At 38.0% G+C, this 21,620-nt stretch overlaps 1 protein-coding gene across 1 annotated transcript; it reads left to right on the top strand.

Annotated features, from left to right (window-relative positions):
• The first annotated feature begins 915 nt into the window (after positions 1–915).
• Positions 916–20,258, top strand: alpk3a (alpha-kinase 3a). The gene is made up of 15 exons (XM_038268784.1): positions 916–1,001; positions 1,246–1,570; positions 1,888–1,920; positions 2,255–2,376; positions 2,836–2,953; positions 3,993–5,310; positions 12,361–14,761; positions 14,953–15,100; positions 15,587–15,714; positions 15,798–15,833; positions 17,067–17,341; positions 17,408–17,496; positions 17,581–17,798; positions 17,896–17,944; positions 18,033–20,258. The coding sequence occupies exons 2-15, from the start codon at positions 1,431–1,433 to the stop codon at positions 18,367–18,369; spliced, it is 5,412 nt and encodes a 1,803-aa protein (XP_038124712.1). The 5' UTR covers positions 916–1,001; positions 1,246–1,430; the 3' UTR covers positions 18,370–20,258.
• The last annotated feature ends 1,362 nt before the right edge of the window (positions 20,259–21,620 follow it).

Raw genomic sequence — 21,620 nt, forward strand, 5'->3', positions numbered from 1 at the left:
GACCAAGTACATTCTTTTGAGGACCAGAATGTTCACATGAAGGACATGAAGGAAGCCATATATGTTAAGAAAGAAACAACAACCTAAAACAGAGGGGGTGGACGCAGGTTTCAGTTTCAAAAACCCACAATACAGCAATTGAATTTATCCCTTCGCACTATCATCCCAACCCTAACCCCTTTACAGGGAACCTTAAGACCTCACCTATTCAGCCAGGCCAACAATTCCCTTTAACGACGGCCATTTCAACGACATAGACAGGTATGGGGCATTGCAGGCTAACAAAAGAAGCCAAATGACCCCCATTCTAAAGGAATTTTGCATGCTGTATAAGAGCTTCAAACTCAACGCTATTATTTGCTATTCTCTATTTTGATTTGAAAACCCTTTCTGGATGGGAAGCCAAACATCTTCAACCTTGGAAACAAAGTCCAGCGGATTTTTCTTTAAACTTTTTTGGAAAATCCATTTACTTGTTTATATACTTATTTAGATATCTATAGCCTCAGTCCTGGTATTATCTCCTGATAAGATCATATATGGCTTTTTATGCAATGTATAAATTGGTGACTTGCAGTGCAAAAGTTGGAGGTGTTCCTTGATCCTTCACTGACCCGCTAAAAATGATTTTGATATCGACAGTTAAATCTCAGCAGCATCATTTTGAACTTAATTCCAATGATGTGACCAAATGGACATTCAATCAACTGCTTTAATTCAGCAGAGTGTGATCAAAACAATGAAATAAAATTTTTCAAAATATCGGTTTCATAAAAAAAATATATTTGATACCTTTAACAAATTTAAAATAAATAACATTTGATTTTTACTTCTTTAGTTAGTCCAAAGCCCAGTTTCGGAAAATCTGATGTTCTCCTAAACCTATTTATGGTTCTGCTATAAATAGGGCCCCACTGGCAACACATGCATGTCTATGATAGGCGGTTACAGATTTTTCTCACACACTCCGGCTCCAAAGCAACACAGACAACCTCTCAATGGTAAGATAGATATTATAACTTTCTTCATAGAGACGTTAACTTTGGCTCTGTTCTTATATAAATAAATAAGTGATGTTTTTGTTTGTTTGTGGCTTAAGAAGAACAGTTCAACTTGATAGCAGATACTATTTATATCCGACTCCAATCCAAGAGCTTTCACTGGTCAAAGGACTTTTGATCTAAACTTTGTCTCTGAGTAAAGGTTTCTGTTTATATTTTATACACTTTTTATTCTCACCCACAGGTCCTCCATCTGAAGAGGGTCTTTTTACTTCCTTGGCGACTTTTACATGGGCAGCTCTGTTAATTTGGAGTCTACTCTTTTTTTAACCTTCCTCCTTGACTTTTTGAAATGAACTAACTCAGGTTTACATATCTGGGATTTTCTCTGTATACATTGTTTTTATTTGTAATTTGACTTAGTGGAAAATGACTTCCAGGAGGCCAATGACTCGCTCATATTCTGGCAATGGAAGAACCAGCAGCTTCAGTGAAGAGGAGGGTGGCTCTTCCAGTGGCCGCTCCGAGAGCCGCAATACTTATCTGTCCAATGTCAGGCCTGAAAACAGGTAGAGGAACTTTTTTTATCATCCTAGACTATGTTTGTTTTGGTGTTGTCATGCTAGTCCCTGGGTCATATAGGTCAAGTTAAATAGTCACAAAGTCCTGCAGCAAACAAAATGTAAAAAGGCATGTTAGGTGCAAGAATGTAACCTCATTGACTACGGAATGTGGTCCAGAAAAGTTTTTATTTTAACATACAAACTACAAGTTAAAGTGCTTCTTGTGCCTTGTAAAGACCATAATTATAACAGGACAGGTGGGTTAGAATAATGTAGATTTAATTTTTTTACTGACGCTCCTTCATTTGCCTCCTTCTGAATAGCTATTCAAGGTATTCTCACTACAGATCGGCGAGGTAATTTCAATTTTTAAAACGTTTCTCCCAAGTTCCCAACTAACATGTTAACCAGAAAAACTGGTTTATCCCCAGAATGAAACCAACACATTTTAACTGTACTGCTCAGTGTCCGGTCCAGTTGACACCTTTGTTTTGTTTGGTCTCTCACATGTTTCTGTATCAACTTTCTTTACAAAACCTCGCCTCTACTACACATTTCTATTAACACTTTGTCAAAGAGCGCCCCTTGAATGTACTGCACCGAGGTGAAGAGGTGGTCTAAATGAATGAAATGACTTATATTTTACTATTTCAAAGCTTAACTCTCCAATGTTGCTGTGTTTATATCTAGGAGCACATTGTGCAGTGTCATGGCTCAGCTCACAGAGGACATACAGCCGTCTTTTGAGACCACGCTGAAATCCAAGGCTGTGTCAGAAAACTGTAATGTGAAATTCACCTGCGTCGTGTCAGGTAGGCCCACCTCCTCATCCTGTTGCTGCTTGTTGTGGTTTTTTGACAAACTGGAACTTTTCAGGCTTAAAAGGTGAACATTAAGGATGTGACTAATAAGGAAACAAAAGGTAGGATTTTACTCTGTTGGCATCAAATTAGCTGCTTCCTGGTTTAAACAGCACATTTGGCTGGTGTTTCTAGTTGTTTTTGACTGCAGGCAGATTGTTTGGGTGGGACCATTTGGCCACAGCAGCTGTTAAATGACGCATCAGTGACATGATGCAACAGATACAAAACATGCTGACTCTATTCATTCATTTAGGCTTTCATACAGAAGCTTGTTTCATGCTTACTACTGCAACCAAATAGTAGGCCAGTTTCTTAAGGAGAATATAGTGCATAAAGTGAAATAAAAAATCACATTTTTGATGCCGTACTTTGTGGTGGAAAGACCTTAAATAAACATTCTCTCTGTAGGTTTCCCAGCTCCAGAACTGAAATGGTATAAAGACGACATGGAAATGGACCGTTACTGTGGACTCCCTAAATATGAAATCCGACGAAATGGAAAAACTCACACTCTTCATATTTATAAGTATGTATAATTGCTTTGTGACAATTATAAAGAGTGGCAGTCAGTCAAAAGTTTACTGTGCTATAGTCGGACAAAATAACAGCTGAGATACTTGAAAGTAAGGCTTTGGTATAATCATGCTGAGGGTTTGCCTTAACTGCCTTTATTACAGAGACACAATTTATCATCTTCATTGTCAAATCAATGGCAAATGATTTGATCCTTGGACACAGCTGGCCGTCCCAAACGGACAGAGACCTGACTTAGGTTTTGAATTTGTAAAGCAGACCAAGATTAAGCTTCTGGATTTGACTGAACACAAAAACAAATATAAGGCATCTAATGCCATTGATAGAAACCACCCATCCATCCCAAGTGAGGTCGTGAAGGGTGCTGGTGCCTATCTCCAGCTGTCAGTGGGCGAGAGGCGAGGTACGCCCTGGACAGGTCATCAGTCCATCACAGGGCAGCACAGAGTACCCGGAAAGAACCCACACATGCTCAGGGAGAACATGCAAACTCCACGCAGAAAGACCCTGAGCCAAACCAAACCCAGAACCTTCTTGCTGCAATGCAACAGTGCTACTCACTGTGCAACTGAGCAGCCCTGATAGAAACCATCATATTTAAATCTACTCTACTGTTTCTTATAACAGTAGTTAATCATCCATCCATAATTAAACCAGAACAGAGTAACAGCTATATGACAAGTGTGGCTGCTTCACACCACAGAAAGAAACATTTATTCATCTATTAATGGAGGTTTTTGTATACTGTATCTTTTAAACTGTGTATAATTTTGACATTAAAATTTTGACATTTAAATTTAGTGGACATAGTTCCTTTTTACAATAACAATTAAAACTGTTCATTTTATCACCATTTCACCAAAACAGGATGGGTTCAATGTAACATATTAAGTCCAAAACTAATACGACATTTATGTTGTAGTCCCTGCATTCATACTAATAGAAATGCACCTTTCTATTTGTTTTGTTTTTCTTTCCAAACCAAAATTAGAATATAACAGCAGGAATTTTTTTTGTTTGTTATTTTTCAGCTGCACCTTAGATGATGCAGCAATCTACCAGGTCTCTGCCAGCAATAGTAAAGGTATTGTCTCCTGCTCTGGCGTTTTGGAAGTTGGTACCATGAATGAATACAAGATCCACCAGCGATTCTTTGATAAACTGAAGCAGAAAGCAGAGAAGAAGAAAAAAGATGTCGAGGATAAGGGCAAGAAGGACAATAAAGAAAACATTCAGAAAGAAGAGCAGCGAAGTAGCCTTGAGCATTCACAAAGAAAACGCTCTGTGCCTCCACTGGAGGAGAAGCCAGTGGTCCACAACTCTGTGGCGGCAGAGCAGCCAAAAGATGCTGCTGAATCAAAGGTAATTATCTCTGAAGGCAAAGATACGGGGGATATGACTTCAGTAAATGGTTCTTTGGAAAAGGAGTCAGAGGAAACACTGGCTAAAAAGAGAATAAAGATGTCAGATGACGTGGATATTGGAGCCAAAAGCAGCGTTAGCGGAAGCCACGTGATGGGGAATGGAGGAGAGAATTCCTATGATGGAGGAATAGGTTTAGCACAGTTTTTGGCAGAGACTCTACAGTCTGAATCTGTTGAGGAGAATCAGGAGGAGAAAAGTAGAGAGAAAGGCACAGCTGCTTCGAGCGATAATAAGGAAAATGAGACTGAGGAGATTAAGAACAAGCTTGAAGAGCTGGAAAAAGAAGAAACCATAAAAGAGAAAAGAAGAGAAGAAGAGTTATTCATAGACAGAGAAAATAAAAGAGAAAAGCAACCAGAGATGGCACACACAGCAGTTCACAGCAAACTCCAAAAGTCTAATAGTCCAGTAGTCAAACATCACAACAAGAGTCAAAAAGATCATGCCCAGCACAACATACAGGCCTCAATCTCCTCCATGCTGCACTCTGTTAAAGACTTCTTCTTTGGTAAGAGCAAGAAAGACCCTCTCTCTATATCACACACAGAGAATGAGGAAAAAGATTTTGACAACCCAGCAGTTCTTTCTGAGCCTGAACCAGACATGCCTCCATCATTTCAGTTGCAAGCAGAACATAGTTCTGAGGTTCTCAAGCACCCGGCAGAGGAGGCTGTGCCAATGGAAACTGATAAAGCACCGGAGCCCGCAGAAAGTGTGGTGCAAGAAGCAAAACCAGGAGTAATACTTAAATCTAACTGTGAAGATGAAGACCGACCACCAGATCATAAACTCCTTGCTGAGGAAACAGGTGAAGAGAGTATAAGAGGGGCTGATGAGACTGTGGAAGCCATGGAGGTATCTGTGGAGAAGGAGAGCAGCAGTACAGTGGAGGAAAAGTCATCTGGGTTTCAAGTTCACACTGAGGTAAGTAGGACCTTTCATTAGCTGCTACCTGCCTGTTCCAGATTAAATATTGACTCACTTTGTAAGGCAAAAGCTATGTTACCTATGTTTGTTGTTTTAACGCTGACATAACAGTTTTCAAGCACATAATCACTCATGGTCATTAGTCAATATCATGTCCTGGTGAAAAAGTTACACATTGCAATTACTTGGCATTATACAATCTACTGTCATTGAGTTATTGTTGATAAAGTGAGTCAGCTGTTATTGAGCAGTAAGATATTAAAGTTAGTGTGTGTGGAGAGAAGAATAAGGAAGTAAAAAGAAACTTTCTGCTCAGGCATGTGGGGGTGGGGGTTATTGGGCATCAAAGCGACAGAGTGTGAAGTTGCAGGCAAAATATCTTTGATATCTGCTTTTCTGAGTTGAACACCGGTGCGTCAGAGATAATGATGAAACACGAACATCTTAAATGGTTCTCACATTACTTTGCTTGACAGACAGCTGGGAAGATTCTGCAAGCAGTAGTAGAGGGTCCAGGGGCAGGTCTAAGCATGAAAGGAGGGCCTTGTCACTGTGGTCAGATTCCCTCCCTCTTTGGGTGTCCTAAAATAAACCTTTTCCTCATCCAGCCAAGAGGGTGGTAGGCGGCAGCTCTTTGGTCATCTTACTTGGCTCATTTGAGACTTGTTTCAAATCTCATGTAACATTGCTTTAACTAAAAACTTGTTTTCAGTCTGTCTTTCTTATTAGTTTTATCAGTACTAAAAATCAACCAAACATGTTTTTCTTAGCTGAGCATTAGGTCGCAAAGCAGGCAGAAAAGCAATCTTCATTTGTCTAAACCAAGTGTCAAACTTCATATCATACTATCCTTAGTTGCTGTGAGAAAGTATTTACCCTCAAGCATATTTCTTTTATTGCAGGGAAAAATCATGCAAACAGCCTTGGTGAATGTAAAAAACCAAAAAAAGTTAATACCTACATGTAATATAGTGAATTAGCTGTTATAAGCTAGTGTTATTCAGTTTACCTAGCATTATAAAGGTGAGAGGCCTTAAAGGAATAGTACACCCAAAACATGATTAGCCTTCATTTTCTACTCACCTCCATGCTGAACAACACTCTGGAGTACTTTTTTGATATCTCAAATGCATCTGGAGATCTGGGAGGCTTCTTGCTGTCTGCTGACATTCAAATAATGGAGGTCCATGGCGCCCGAGACAGAAAGGTCCATAAAAGTCCACAAAAACATGTCAATATTCCTCCATACTGCTCGTCCAATGTAATCCAAGTGTCCTGAGTGGGTAGCATCCAGAATTTACTCGAAACGAAGTCATTTAGAATGTTTTTAGAGCATAAACAGTAGTGTATAGGATTTCCTAATAGCGCCCCCATGCGCGCTCGCGATTCTACGGAAGCCGGCAGACCAAACCAGCGCATTCAGCTCGGCAAAGAACTCATGCTCTTCCTCAACACTGAAGTCCTCAGACATTTTTCTTTCGTTGTTTCTTTCTTTGCACAGGTAAACAGCACATTTCTTCTTCTACGCTTGCATTATCGGCAGACCAGACGCTGAATGCGCACTTTCTTCCGGTTTGGTCTGCCGGCTTCCGTAGCGTCGTGAGCGCGCATGGGGGCGCTATTAGGAAATCCTATACACTACTGTTTATGCTCTAAAAACATTCTAAATGACTTCGTTTCGAGTAAATTCTGGATGCTACCCACTCAGGACACTTGGATTACATTGGACGAGCAGTATGGAGGAATATTGACACGTTTTTGTGGACTTTTATGGACCTTTCTGTCTCGGGCGCCATGGACCTCCATTATTTGAATGTCAGCAGACAGCAAGAAGCCTCCCAGATCTCCAGATGCATTTGAGATATCAAAAAAGTACTCCAGGGTGTTGTTCAGCATGGGGGTGAGTAGAAAATGAAGGCTAATCATGTTTTGGGTGTACTATTCCTTTAAGAGAAGACAGTCATAACCTTTGGTATTCTAGGAAACCACTGCCAAAGCTGTTCATGGGAGAGTTGAAAAAAATCAAACCACTGCTGATCAAAAAGGATATAAAGTCCTGTCTTTCATTTCCTGATCAACCATCTTTATAATCTGAAAAAAAAAATGTTTTTGCTTCTGGTTAGCAAAAAAAAACAAAACAACTTAAAGGTTTTTGTCTTGCTATATCTGAGATAAATTACCCCTGTATTTCTACAAGAATTGTGTATATTTTCCCTATGCATATGTAGGTTATCTCCAGGTATTCTTCTACCTTTCACAGTCCAAAAATATGCATCTTAAGTTTATTTATGTGTCTAAAATGCTTGTATTAGTGAATTGACATAACTGTTTGTTCTGTCCCTTGATAAATTAGCAAGCTGTCAAGTGTGTAACACGTCCACTGTAACTATATTGTTAAGTTTGAGCTCTAGCTCACTAAATATAAGACAATGAAGCACAGCAGCATGTTCACCTCTGCTTGTACCAACAAGAGCAAAACGGACGTTAGAAAAACATTAGAAAAGGCCAAACTCTGGACTTAAATTTCATTGGAGTACCATATTGTTTTATCATATTAGTTTGAAACACTGTCCACTCATAAAAAACATTAAATGTGGTTGTTTTAATAAAATTAGCAAAGAGTTAGTCTATGTTTTTCCTCACTGGTGTTAAAGACTCTTAGCCAGCTATCAGTAAAATTTCATGCAGTTATTGGTGTCATTAAGCCCATTGCTTAGATGGCAATATTTTTGTATGTCGTTTATAAAATCATCATCAAAAAATATGTTTTGCCTTCTGCTATTCGGGTTGTATTTGTCTAATCTTAATACATGTTTGATGATGGGCAACATGTAAGTCTGACGAAAAAGTAAAAGCAGTATTTTTCCTAGTAATATATTTATATCAAAATAAAGTTTAGAAATTGGCAATCTTATGGAGAACCTGCGTTTTTTTAAGTAGCTGCATCAACTCTTGTGGAAAAGGGACTGATGTAAAAGAGCTTATTCACACATCCTAAAATAACATGTCAAGCCCTTTTGTCAATGGAACAAGTAAAACCCTTTTTGTAAAGTGTCTTTTCTTAAGGGGCTGTCATACATAGAAGTGTCAAAGCACTTCATCTTTTTGCATTAAGTGTGACACCAGTTCCCTTTCCACTGAAAGCAACCACTTCTTGTTTTCCTCGTTGTCACTGCAAGCCAAACATGTTGTCACGAGGAAACACGTGGCTGCTGGACGATGTAATGTAAAGCTGAAACATGATAACACCAAAAGCAGGAACAACAGAAAAATCAAAAAAACGTTATTCTTGTTTGACAATTTTCATGACTTAAGAAATACAGACTTTAATTTTCTATGCGTTTAAACAATAATATAAACCTTTTAATGTTTGTGTATCTGTGTTTTCCAATCTATGATAGCAGAAAAATATGTGGGAACAGATTCTTGTTTGTCACTCAGAGACTTGTTATTCATTCACTGCAAGGCAAGTGCTCTGTGTGAGCAGCACACCTTTGACTACAATGTGGGGAATTCCTGTGTCTGAGTTCATTGAGCAAGCAAGGACTTTAAAACCCTGGGGCTGTCCTTCTAGGTATAGTGCTTGTATTTTGCTTGGCCTCAATTAGTTGTACTCAAACTGTTAAATTTTAGTTAATGTCAAGTAATAAAGAGAAATGGTCAAGTTCAGACTGCTAGTTATGCTATTGGACTTTTCCATATGTAAACATTTTTTGTTACAGCTACCTTACACATGACATGATGTAAAAAAAACAACCTATTTAACCAAACTAAAAATGTATAAAAAAAGAACTTTTAAATGACACATGAAAGTGGCTATTTTTGTGATCTTTTTGCCGCTTAATAAATGATTAACTTTAGGAACACTGACCACAGCGCTCTGCCCGTCTGCTGGGATTATATGACGGCATTGCAATACCAAGTCTGCCAGGAACTGTCAGTACTGATGCTCCTGTTGATTTACAGCTGAAATACTTGTCTGGGTCTAAATGTGTCACACTATCAAAGGTCACAGCTGAAAGTTCTTTTTAATGAGCTTCTTAAAAATATTATGGTCTCAGCTTGGATCAGATATTTTTAATGGTGTGTCCTTTTGCTACCAATACATCCATAAGGCATGATGAAGCAGTTTTTTGTGAAGGTTTCTTAAAGTAAGCAGTCGTGTAATTTTTCTGAATTAATACAAAGAATCAGTTCAACTTGGAATGAAGGGATCTAACCACATACAAGGAGGTATGATTTTTGCTTTTTTTTTTTAAGAATGAATTAACCAAACATGATACGAAGCTCAAAACTACATTAAAACAAGTTAATTAATTTACAGCTGGAAATTTGTGACTATTCATGAATAAACGTTCAGAATCTAATCTAAACTCATGAAAGCTCTCAGATTTGTTAGTGAATAACTGGTCTTCTACAAATCTAAAGAAAAGTGGTGCCCTCAAGGTGGAACCTTATTCCTGTTTTGATTTGAGAGGGGAAAACGAAAATGAACCAAGAATTGAAACCAGCCTTGATCAGTCAAGTTTCACCAACAACTAACATGAATGCCTTATTCCTGTCACAATGCTGTATAGTCTCTCACTGTCAGTCTGAATCTGTGGTTGTCATTTATGTCCTTCTACATAGGATTAGTTAGCTGCTTTATCAACAGCCATTCTGTCTCCCAGAGGTCATTGTGAGGCTGCCTGGCTGTCAGTCTTGTAACACGTTCATAAATGGCCCGGTTTTGTCCATTTGAATACCCAAACCTTATTTAAAATGTACAGAAACAAAAGCAGTTTACATTTAAAAGCTTTTAACAACTTATTAAGTTATTTCTTAATTGAAAATATAATGTTATCATATTCAAATCCCATCATATATCTACACCTTGGACATTTGATGGGTACAAAAGTATGCATCCCAACCCAGGACAAAGTATTTATCGGCCTCTGCAACCTGCGTGCTCAGCCCTTAATGGATTCCATAGCTCAGTGTAAGCTTGATGGAAGGCTGAGGTTCCTGGAATAAAAACACAAAACAGGAAATAAATATAAAAATGAATTAATCCACCTCTGAGACACATTTTTATTATAAATGTGCTCTCACATATCTAATTAACTCTTGGTACACTTTAAACAGAAAACTGTTTGTTTTTAGATGGCTCTACTTGTTTGGACAGGTGTGAAAGTTCATCCAAAATTGAGAACCGAACAAAAATGAAAACTTGGGCTTAAGTGAAACCTAGTGTAGATGCCTGCAGTGTGGATGCAAACAGACAATTCAGAGAATTAAAGATAAAAAGTGTATTTTTAACGGACATATATGTTAATTAATTGCTGTACTACATCACTGAATGTCTGTAACCACAGCATGGGCGGAGCTAAACAGGGGCTAACAGTGGCCAGTGCCCCTTTAAAGCTGGTTGCAGTCCCTGTTATGGCCCTTATACTGAAAACACAACACTAAATACATTTCTTATAATGATATGCACTTAGAGAAGAGACTGTAATGAATTGGTCCCTTGGACCCGATAAATCTTTAGGTTTACAGTTAACTTAACCAGTTATTTAGAGAATAACATGCACCCCTTTAAACTTTCGCCCTATTAGGACAGGTCCCAGTTTTCATCTTCTAGATCAAGTATATGCAATCTTGGCTCTGTGGCACACTTAATTTATTAAATGATTGCTCAGTTTTATTTCATGTTATGCTTTTGTTTCGTGCTCCCCCCCTGCCCCCATCCTCTCGGTAAATGTGGTCTTGAACCGCTACTGCACTCACAGCCTCTACTATATTTCCTTTTCCTCTTGTGTATAAAACAACGTGCAGATAGCTTGCAACCTCAACTTTTTTGAATGCATTAGATTGTACATCCAATTTGGTCTTCCTGTAAAAATATTATCTCTCAGACTATCCTGATGTGAGAGAGACCAACAGTGTCAACAAGCATAACTGTAAACATAAAATCATCACATGATTTGAGGGTTATTTTACATTGCTATTTTAAACATGCTATCATTAAGACATTGGCATACCTCTCTGCAAACATGAATGTAAGCTATTTGGACTTTGAGGAAAACCCCACCCTACTCACAGATGTAACGTGTTCACTGCAGCCTCTAATGGCTTGATGATACACTGCTTAATAGGGAGTCTATTTAGAAAAGGATAAAAATAAAATAATTCTCACTTGACATCAGTGCAGCTTTGAAATCATTGTCTTTTAGAGAAATGCCAATGTTATCAACACTGCAAAAATTGAAGCCCTCTCCATGTTATTGTTTTTGGGGTTTTTTTCGGCTTTTAATGTCATTACACTGTCACAAGTACAGAGCAACCAAATTCAATCTCTGCATTTAACCCATCCCCTTGGGTAGCAGTGGGCTGCCATTGTGCGGCGCCCAGAGAGCAGTGCAGGGTTAGGGGGGATTTGCTCAGGGAGCCAGAGTGGCAGTCTTTGAACTCAGAACCTCTGGATTCCAAGCGTAACACCCTAACCACTAGGCCGCCACTCCCCTAAAAGAACCCTTAAATGTTGTTTTTCTTCCCCTGATGACCTGAACCAGGGTTTATGCTATCTGCTGCCAAATTTTGATTGGTTTACTATCATTTTTGGTTGATTGCATGGTCAATGTGGTCACAAAGATCTGTGTTACATGCAAACATCCATAAAAGAAAGGGAAAAGTGTATTGAAATGTAGGGATTAAGCTTTACATAAAAGGACAAGTTCATATCCAAGATTTCTTACATCAGACATTTTGTAAGTTTCAGTTGATTATGGATTATGGCAAAGTTTTCTGAATTTCTAAATTACCAAAGTAAAATTTAATTTCCCAAGGACTTTGACAACGATTGACAAAGATTCAGGAAAAAAGAAAAAGAGGCTATATTTGCCAGAGCTATGCGCAGAAGAAAAAAACAAGTATTGCATGTACTGTAGAATACGTATCAGAGGGGATAGGATGGACCACAATAGCAAATTGATTCTTGTTGAATCAATTGAATCTTGAATCTTATTTAATCTTGTTATTAATATTATTTTATCTTTAATGGTCTAACAGGATGAAAAGAAAGACTCAGGAATAGTTTCAGTCATTAAAGAAGAGCTAACCCAGCAAAAGGGGACAGATGGCCTGCTTGATCCCAAGTCTGGAAAAGATGACCCTTTATCTCAGAAAGATAAAGAACATTCCCTGTTTAAGAGAGAAGATTCCTCCACTCCACCTCAGAATGTTATCTCAGTGGCAGAAAGCCACAACCCTGAAATTGCACCTATGGAAACGTTGGAAAAGAAAGAGGTCAGGGTTCTTAAAATAGACAGAGACAAGCCTGACAATAAAGAGCATCAGTCCTCCTACAAGTTATCTATGGAGGAGAAAACTGAAGTGAAATCTAACCAACAACCCGACATGGATATAAACAACTCTTTGATCGCAAAAATATCTGCAGGTTTTCCAAAAGACAGAATTGAGCTGCACGAATCTGAAACAACGGATCAGGTGCTGTCTGCTCTTCCTGTTGCGGTAGCTAACACTGCAGAAAAAGATCATTTAAAACAAGGGGCCAAATGCAGTTCTCTTATTCAGGAAATGAATGCAGGATTTCCGCCCTCTCAATTCTCACAGTGTTTAGAGATGGGTGACCTAAAATATCAACGTGAACAAGCCCCTGGAGGTGGGGAAATAACAGATGACCACCAAACTAAAACCACAAAGATTTCAAACATAGAGGAGAGAGGGGAGACAAAAGAGGAATTCCATTGTTCCTCAGCAGATGATGTAGAGATGAATAGGTGCAACAATTTAAAAACACAAGAGCAAGTTACAATACAAGCAGATAAAAGAGAAGAAAGCAATGCATGTTTACAGGTAGAGACACTAAAAGATATGAGCCCGAATGAGGAAGAATTAAGCAAACCACAGACACTTGTAGTAACACAGGACAATGAAGATAACACAATTGCCCTGGAGGACAAAAGTAATGTTCCCCATGGAAAAAACAGTGATCATAGTTGTAATATGATAAATATTCCATCAATCGAAATATCCACTACTGAAGAAATTACAGATGTTAACCCATCTAAACCAGCAATAATCCCAAGTGAAGAATGTATCATCCCAACTATTAAAATAATGGAGCCTGATGTAAAAGAGGGCACTTTGCCACTAAGTATTTTGGCACTTAACAAGCCAGATCTAAAAGATCTGCAAAAACATGATGCAACTCATGAATCAAAGGCAGGAATCCAAGATTTGGGAGTGTCTGATTTTGCAGGCATATCCCACACGCAGAGAGGAATGCAGCATAATGATGAACTCTTACCTAAAGAAAAGAACCAGGAAACTACTCAAGTAATGCACAAACATCAAAGCAGTGAACAGCTCCCTCTGTTGGAATATGCTTCAATTCCTGTCATAAATGTTTTGTGCAGTGATGATCAGGAGAGTGATGCCATTAGTAGCAGTGGTTGTTGGGGGAAAGAAAAGGCTTTTGAAACACCAAAAGAGTCTTTGTTTACAGTTCCCCCTATATCTGTCACATGTCATGAAAGTGAAGTTGAACTTAAACTGCCAGTTCCCACCGAGAGGAGAGAAACCGAAACTTCAGTAGGTACGCAAAGGGGAACAAAGCAATGTGTAGATGAAAACCTGAGTCAGAGGCCTGAAATACCTCAAAGAAGAAAAGACTTAAAGGAAAAGACCCAAAAAGAGAACACGCTGACATTACTTGGTGAAACTCCAGCACCAAAGGTTGGTAGCAGTATGTCACCTTTAAGTAAACCAACAGAGGACAATATTGTGCCCGAAACCTTAAAACAAAAGTCCCCAAATGATGGCAAAAGAGAGAGTTCTGTGTCTGTTGAGGATTTCCTAAAAAGCAGACCATCCGTTGAAAGGCTAAGCTCCAAACCCCCGACATACCCATCTTTAAGTCCTTCTAGTCTACGTAAATTTATGTCCAAATCAGCTCTAGATGTAGACAATGAGACCACAGCCAACACCCCTGCAATCTCTGTCGAGGATCGTCAGAGCGACAAGGCAGATGAAGATTTCAGTGGGGGATCCACGCCAACATCATCCTTATCCTGTGAGAGCAGCCCCCGGCTTAAACGCCGAGACAGCCTGACACTCATACGTTCTGCCACACCAGAGGAGCTGGCCTCTGGAGCTCGGCGCAAAATTTTCATCCCAAAAAGAGAAGAGGAGTTGGAAGGAGCAGTGTTTAGTGTGTTAGAAGGCAAGAAGGAGAGCCCCTATATGTCACCAAGCCAGGCTCGGAGAGCTGCATTGCTACAAGCCTCCACAGGACAAAAAACCCCACCAATGGAGAGACGCTCTCCACTTATGAGTCGCAGAAAAGTTACGCTGGAGGTGCCAAAGGTTGTAGAGGAGACTCCTACGACAGAATCAGCTACTAAGGTAGAGGAAAAAGCAGCTGGCAAGAAGACAGACCCTTTGAAAGGTAAAAATAATAGAATCAATATTTTCTCCTAATATAACTTCAGCTCAACTCTTTTCTAAGGTTCTATGAATTGTGTTTAGGAATTTAAACATCAGAAGATTTTTCACATTCCATTACATATTGCATATGTATATGAATGTGATTTTAGGTCAATTTTATTTATTGATTTTAAGTACACCATTTCTCACCAGCTCCTCAAGTAATCCGTAAAATCAGAGGAGAGCCCTTCCCAGATGCTTCTGGGCACCTGAAGCTGTGGTGCCAGTTCTTCAATGTGCTCAATGACTCCAACATTAAGTGGTTCAAAGACGAGGAAGAAATACTGGAGATGAAGAGAAGGTTATCCCCACAGATCCTTCAGCAAACATCAAACCAAATGCAACATAAACATACTAAATGCAGATTAAAGATACATTAAATTCAGCTTGCCACTGGTAATATCACACCTAATAATATATTTGACAATCAAAAACTGCACAGGTTGCTAAATCAGAGCATTTAGGAAACAAGAATTATTTTGCCCTTAGGAGTTTATATCCACGACCCTTCGCCATGCTCATATTTTCACTGACGACATGATCAGCTCATGTGACAGCGAATCCCACAGCTGTGCCGCAGAGGGGTGAATCTCTGGACAGAAACATTGACTGAAATCTGACACAATATTTTCCCATCTGCATTATAAAGTCTATATATGTCTCACTAGTGGCTTTGTCAGCAGACTGATTCCACAGAGCCTGACTTTCTTACTTAGAGTGACACCCTCTGGATTGTTGATGAATTTCAGTGTGAATCTGACTGGAACCTTTTTTTTTTCTCACCTAGTGGAGGAGATGAGAGCCAAGTAGCTCTGGCCATTGTTCATGCATCCAGCCAGGACTGTGGTGTGTATGGATGTTCAATCACTAATGAATATGGGACTGACACAACGGATTTCTTGCTCAGTAAAGAAAGTAAGACGAAGTGAATTGATTAAACTTTGCTTTATCAAATTATTTAAAATTTATATTGATATATTTTCTCTTTCTTTTTTCAGTTCTATCTGAATTTCTACTCAAGGAAGAATTGGAAGGTATTTTTTTAATTTTGTGCCATAGCTGATTAATGTACCCCTCTAATACGGAATTTTCCCTTTTTTCAGATTATCATTGACCATTTACATAATATATAGATTTTATATAATAGACCACACCAGCTGGTGTATAATTGTATAAAATGATATATATTTAGACATTGTAAAGGACATTCTTATATTCCATCCCTCCAGTGAAACCAATCAAACTTATATCTTTTACCTTAATTAAAGTTGCAAGTTTTTTTTCTAAGAGCCTAACAGGCACAGAGATCATTTACACATGAGAGAAAAAAAAAATCAAATAAGACGGATTCTTAAAAAAACATGATCTTGGGCATCAACATTGCCAACATAAATATGCATTGAACTTAAACTTCAATTTTCACTATTGTTCTGGTAGTATGTTTTCTGGATGTATGGAAGGTGTTTTGCCCGTCTCAAAAATGAACTTCTAACCCAGTTTTGTGTCTTATGTAACTTCTCAGCTCCTTTTTGCTACTTCTCTCAGCCATTGACTGGTTTTGTTGTACTTGCTGTAAAAAGGCTTTCCCATGGCATGATGCTACCATCACCATGCAGTCCAAAAAAAGTTTTGTTATCATCCTAATTGCACTAATTCCTTGTTTGTGGTGTCGCAATGGGTGCTGCAAATTTATCATTGCTGTCTTTTAATAAGGCTTTTTAACCACACATCTATATTAAGTATTTATGAGGTGCATGAGTTAAAGTTATCCTGCTTCAAAGTTTTAGTGGACAGCCATGTTTTGCTACCATATAGTTGACTTTCTCTTATGATGGCTTGCAATGCTTGGGATATTGATTTCTATTGTATTTCTGCTTTAACCAACCTTCTCAGCTCCAACTCTGATCTGTTTGTTGTGTTCATTGTTCTTCTTGATTCTGTTCACTAATGTTCTCTAAACAACCTCCGAGGCCCTTCATAAAACAGTTGTATTCATACTGAGATCAAATTAAGCCGTTATACTGAAGAGGTAACATTAAATTAGTTAAAGGGAAGGATTTTAAAACTTTAAGCCCTTGAGAAATAAATTTAAAGATTTTTGCATCATTCCTGACATTGAATAATGATACAATATCTTGTTCTAACATAAAATCCCTATAAAATACAGTAAAGTTTGTGGTTATATTGAGACAAAATGATACAATATTCAAAGGATATTTACATATTTGCAGGGAATGGTTAGTTATTCTACATGATCTCTTTTCCAGTTGGAGAGGAGATTGAGATGACCCCACTGCTGTTTACCAAAGGCCTGGCAGACAGCGGCACATGGGGAGAAAAATACTTTGGCCGCATTTTAACTGAGACCGTCCACATTGGGGAGGGCTGCACTCATAAAGCCAGCAGGGTTAAGGTTATCTATGGCTTGGATCCTGTATTTGAGTCTGGAAGCACCTGCATCATCAAAGTTAGAAACCCCATTGCTTATGGGACCAAACCAGAGAGCACCCTTGCAGAGAGAAATTTGAATATTACCAAGCAAGTAAGTACTGTTTTAACTGCAACCTGATAAACCTGAGCGACTTCTATTAACTGCTTGATTTTACAGGAATGTAAAGTTCAAGACATGGTCAGAGAATACTGCAAAATATTTGCAGCTGAAGCAAGAGTAAATGAAAACTTTGGCTTCTCATTAGAGTAAGTACTGCTAATCCAACACAAATTTTAAACTATGATACACTGATTTTGATTAACCCCAGCAGCACTTCCCGGGTCTTGCAGAGTGATTCCTCGGTATCTGATTCACCGGCCTGCAAACTCTGTGCCATATGCCACAGTGGAGGCTGATCTGAAGGGAGACTTTGGGAAGTATTGTACCATAGATCAAAAAGGCAAGCTGTTTTCACAAAACACTTCAGAGCTTGAGCAGAAATGCTGCACCTTCCAACACTGGATCCATCAGTGGACACATGGAAATTTGCTGGTTACTCAGCTGGAGGGTAAGCCACAAATAAGAGGTATAAGGGAGAAAGTACTTAATGACTGAATCTATGATCAATCCAAAAAGGTGAATTTATTATTTATTTTTTTTTGTAGGTGTTGAAACTAAAATTACAAATGTTAAAGTTGTGACCAAGTCGAAAGGGTTGGTATCTCCTCCTCTCTGTGCTGACTTTTCCAAATGCCTGCTTCGAAATCATAATGTAATACTTGCTTTTCCATTTCTGTTTCAGATACCAAGGACTTACTGAATGTGGCTCGCCAGAAGTATTTGATCAGTTCCTGACGTACCATCAATGCAACTACTACTGCGGACTTCTTGGTCTTCGAGCACTAAAAACAGATCCGCAGCAGTCTGGCAAGATTAAGAGCTCTAGAAGCCCACTGCTCAACCGAAAGCTGGGCTCCAACAGCCCACAGCTGCAGCGAAAAGGACACAGCCCACAGATGTCTAGAAAAGCAAACCTCAGCCCAAAGACAGCCAGAAAGGCTCACGAACCAGAGGACAGTTGTAACTCAGGTGGGAAACAAAAGCCTGTTGAAAGTCTTTCTATTCCTGAACTGAGGTAGGAAATAGGAACTCCCCTTTAATTCCAGCATTGACTGAGCGTATCTTCCCTACTGTCATTCTTCAGAAGTCATTGGGCCTTATGCAAGAAGCGTTCATATGAACAAATTTATTTTTAAATCGTTCATATGAGTGATTTAGGAGGAACTGGCTCCTTCACCATTTTTCTCCTATTTCTAATCATCTCTCGTCTCCAGACTTGACGTATGAGTCTTGCACAATCAGTTATCCAAGAATAGTTTTTCACTAAATGGCTACATGTGTTAGTATGTAGAAGCCAATGTCCATTTTATAAGGATACGTCATTATATATTATGAAACTCTGCAATGATATAGTACATTTGTACTCCCTGATGACAGAACTTTCAGTCACTACACCTGCAGCTGGCATGTTAGTATCCAGCGGAAACTGTTTTAATTTGTTGTCGCTTCATCAAAAAAAAAGAACGGTCAGTGCGCTCTTTGTGAGATCAAGCTACTATTGAAATAACATCTGGAATACAAAAAAAGATAGAAAGTTCAGAATATAGTTCACCAACAGGCTGCTTGAAACTGCTCTAGATTTGAATTCATATCTCTCCATGGGGCCACCTTGGCTACGTCATTACACTGAATGTGGAACGTTGGGGTCTGTCTGAATTTTCCAAATGAGATTTATGGCGTTAACATTTTGAAGTTTCTTCTTGTATTAAAAAGTTGGAGAGTGTAATGAAAGGGTGACAGACATGATCTGTAGATGTACAGTACATGTGAGTATGTGCATTAAAAGGAGATTTCTAGGAATGTTGTCTTGGTTGATGATGAAGTCATATTAAGCATTTACATGATATGTTGCACCTCTTGCCTCCGTCAGTAGTTTTTAGTGACCGTCTTGCTTTTTATAGACATGTTTTAGACACCATTTGTAGATCAAATGATTTTTCCTTTTATGATTATTTGTATTCTTTTATTTTCTTTTTACTTTTGTTACAGTTCAACCACATAATTTACAGCTCTTGTGATTCATGTCCCACACTTCATGAACACTCTCCATTACATGCAGGAGGAATGCATCATTATTTACACAGTTATCTGAAATTAAGCAGGTTTGTTGAATCTGATGTGGCGGACTTGTAGGAGCCCATGGTAATAGAAACACTAAGAGAAGGTTACAAAAGGAAGACGAAGATGCTGTTGCATGAGGCCCAATTGCTTCAAAAGTTAAGGTTTAGAATACAAGAAATTGTTTCTTGAACATCTTCATCAATAAAATTTTGAATTTCGTATAGCTCTCTTTGAGGATATTTTAGGTCAAAGGTTGAAAATAGATAAATACTTACAGTTAAGGATTTTAAGGAAACTCAAAAGCATACAGGTGAAATATGTTTTTCAAGAGTCGTAGCAGCTTAGTGACTGTAAAAAGTTATTTTCCGAGAGCAAAATCTGACAAAGGGGATATAAGCATACAGGTATTTCAAAATAAAAGTCTAAGTTCTGCTGTACCCCGTAGCAGCCACTGAATGTCTATGTGTTATTAAGTTTGTACATCTGTGATGTAAGTTATGTAGAGAGAAGAAATGCGATTACACTTAAAGCTGTCTTTGCATTTTATTTCCTTATACACCAAAGTCAAGCATTAACAGTGTACAAGCACCGTTACATTAAAGGTTTCTTTGTGCACTTTTCTTTTAGCTTCTTTGGAAATAATAATAAAAAAATAAATTTTTCTATTAATTAAAGAGGTCAGTACATTTATTCCCTTATTGCAGAATTTTGGGTTATGTTTTTGTAAACAAATCTGCAAATCCATAAATGAATGTAACCCAATTTACTTCCAGGGAATGATATTGCAATCCATGTTTGATTTGGATTGTTGTCAAATATGCGATAAAGGTGTCCAGCTGTCATTGTAGAAGCCCTAATATTGTTGTCAAGAAAATGTTATATGTCGTCCATGATTTTATTTTTCCAGAGGTACACATGTAATGTTGCACATGGGCCCTTTTAGCTTGATGCTCTTAAAGAAAGTAGATACAAGACAACATGTAATTTCAATAGGGTAAATATATAATTAAACATAATGTAATAACAGCAAGAGAGTCAATAAATGTGGCGCCAATGATCTTGTGTAAACCGGTTATGTCTAACCAAGTAGGGGCAGGGGATAGATTTCTCGATATATTGAAAAATATACGCAGATTAATTAAATTCAGTTTAATTATTTGTTCAGAGATTATGGAGCTGCAGTTATAGATTGATTTATTGCTTTTTGCAAATCATTATCAGTTGTTCCAGTAAGTGCAATATGGTGCTATATGGACTTCATCTGTGAATTACTGTATAGTGTAATAACATAGTATAGTAAACATGAAATAGCTAAATAATTTTTGCAGAAACCATCTATGTCCTACTTATTCTGTTTCATCTGACAAGATCTATTTTTAATTTTAACATTTTATTTTGTTTTTGATTATTTTACCAGAAATTAGACTAAAGTTTGGCAGAAGTCTACATTGACCTGTCTGGTTAGCCCTGCATGGGAAAAAATGCAGGCATTGTGTCATCATCTATTTGGCTTCAACAATCATTCACTTTAAAATTCAACAGAAGATACACTCTTTTTGTAATTGACATTAAAAGGGGACATGGTAAAGAATTTCAGGAATGGGTTAAGTGCTAATCATTAATGAAGCTTCAGATGAGTAGTCAACTGTTCTTTAATTATTTTCCAATACTGCATGAAACTGTAGTACTGTTAGAAAGATCAACTCAAGAAAACTGTTTTAAATTACAAAATTTGTGGTTTAATTTGTAAATATAAAGAACAAAATCTAATATCTGTGTGAAGAAAGTTAAATGTTGTTCTGAGGAAAATGTAGCAGACTGGCTGTGTCCGTTTGCACTGTGTGCTCTTTTAGGTATGTTACAAAATGTCTGCTGATGTATTTTTTTTTTCTTTTTAAATAAAAGCATAACTAAATGAAATAGCTTATTTCATTAACATATGCTTTCAAAAGTTTGTTGTCTTCCTGGGTTGTAGATAGATAGATAGATAGATAGATAGATAGATAGATAGATAGATAGATAGATAGATAGATAGATAGATAGATAGATAGATAGATAGATAGATAGATAGATAGATAGATAGATAGATAGATAGATAGATAGATAGATAGATAGATAGATAGATAGATAGATAGATAGATAGATAGATAGATAGATAGATAGATAGATAGATAGATAGATAGATAGATAGATAGATAGATAGATAGAT

This window comes from Cyprinodon tularosa, unplaced genomic scaffold, assembly GCF_016077235.1.
Source record: "Cyprinodon tularosa strain WSP-4 unplaced genomic scaffold, ASM1607723v1 ctg71, whole genome shotgun sequence".
In the NCBI taxonomy this organism is placed as follows: Eukaryota; Metazoa; Chordata; class Actinopteri; order Cyprinodontiformes; family Cyprinodontidae; genus Cyprinodon; species Cyprinodon tularosa.

Coding starts and splice junctions, on each gene's coding strand:
- alpk3a (XM_038268784.1), top strand. CDS start 1,431: ATGACTTCCAGGAGGCCAATGACTCGCTCATATTCTGGCAATGGAAGA. Junction 2,377..2,835: donor ATTCACCTGCGTCGTGTCAG/GTAGGCCCACCT, acceptor TTCTCTCTGTAG/GTTTCCCAGCTCCAGAACTG. Junction 17,945..18,032: donor GTTGTGACCAAGTCGAAAGG/GTTGGTATCTCC, acceptor TTTCTGTTTCAG/ATACCAAGGACTTACTGAAT.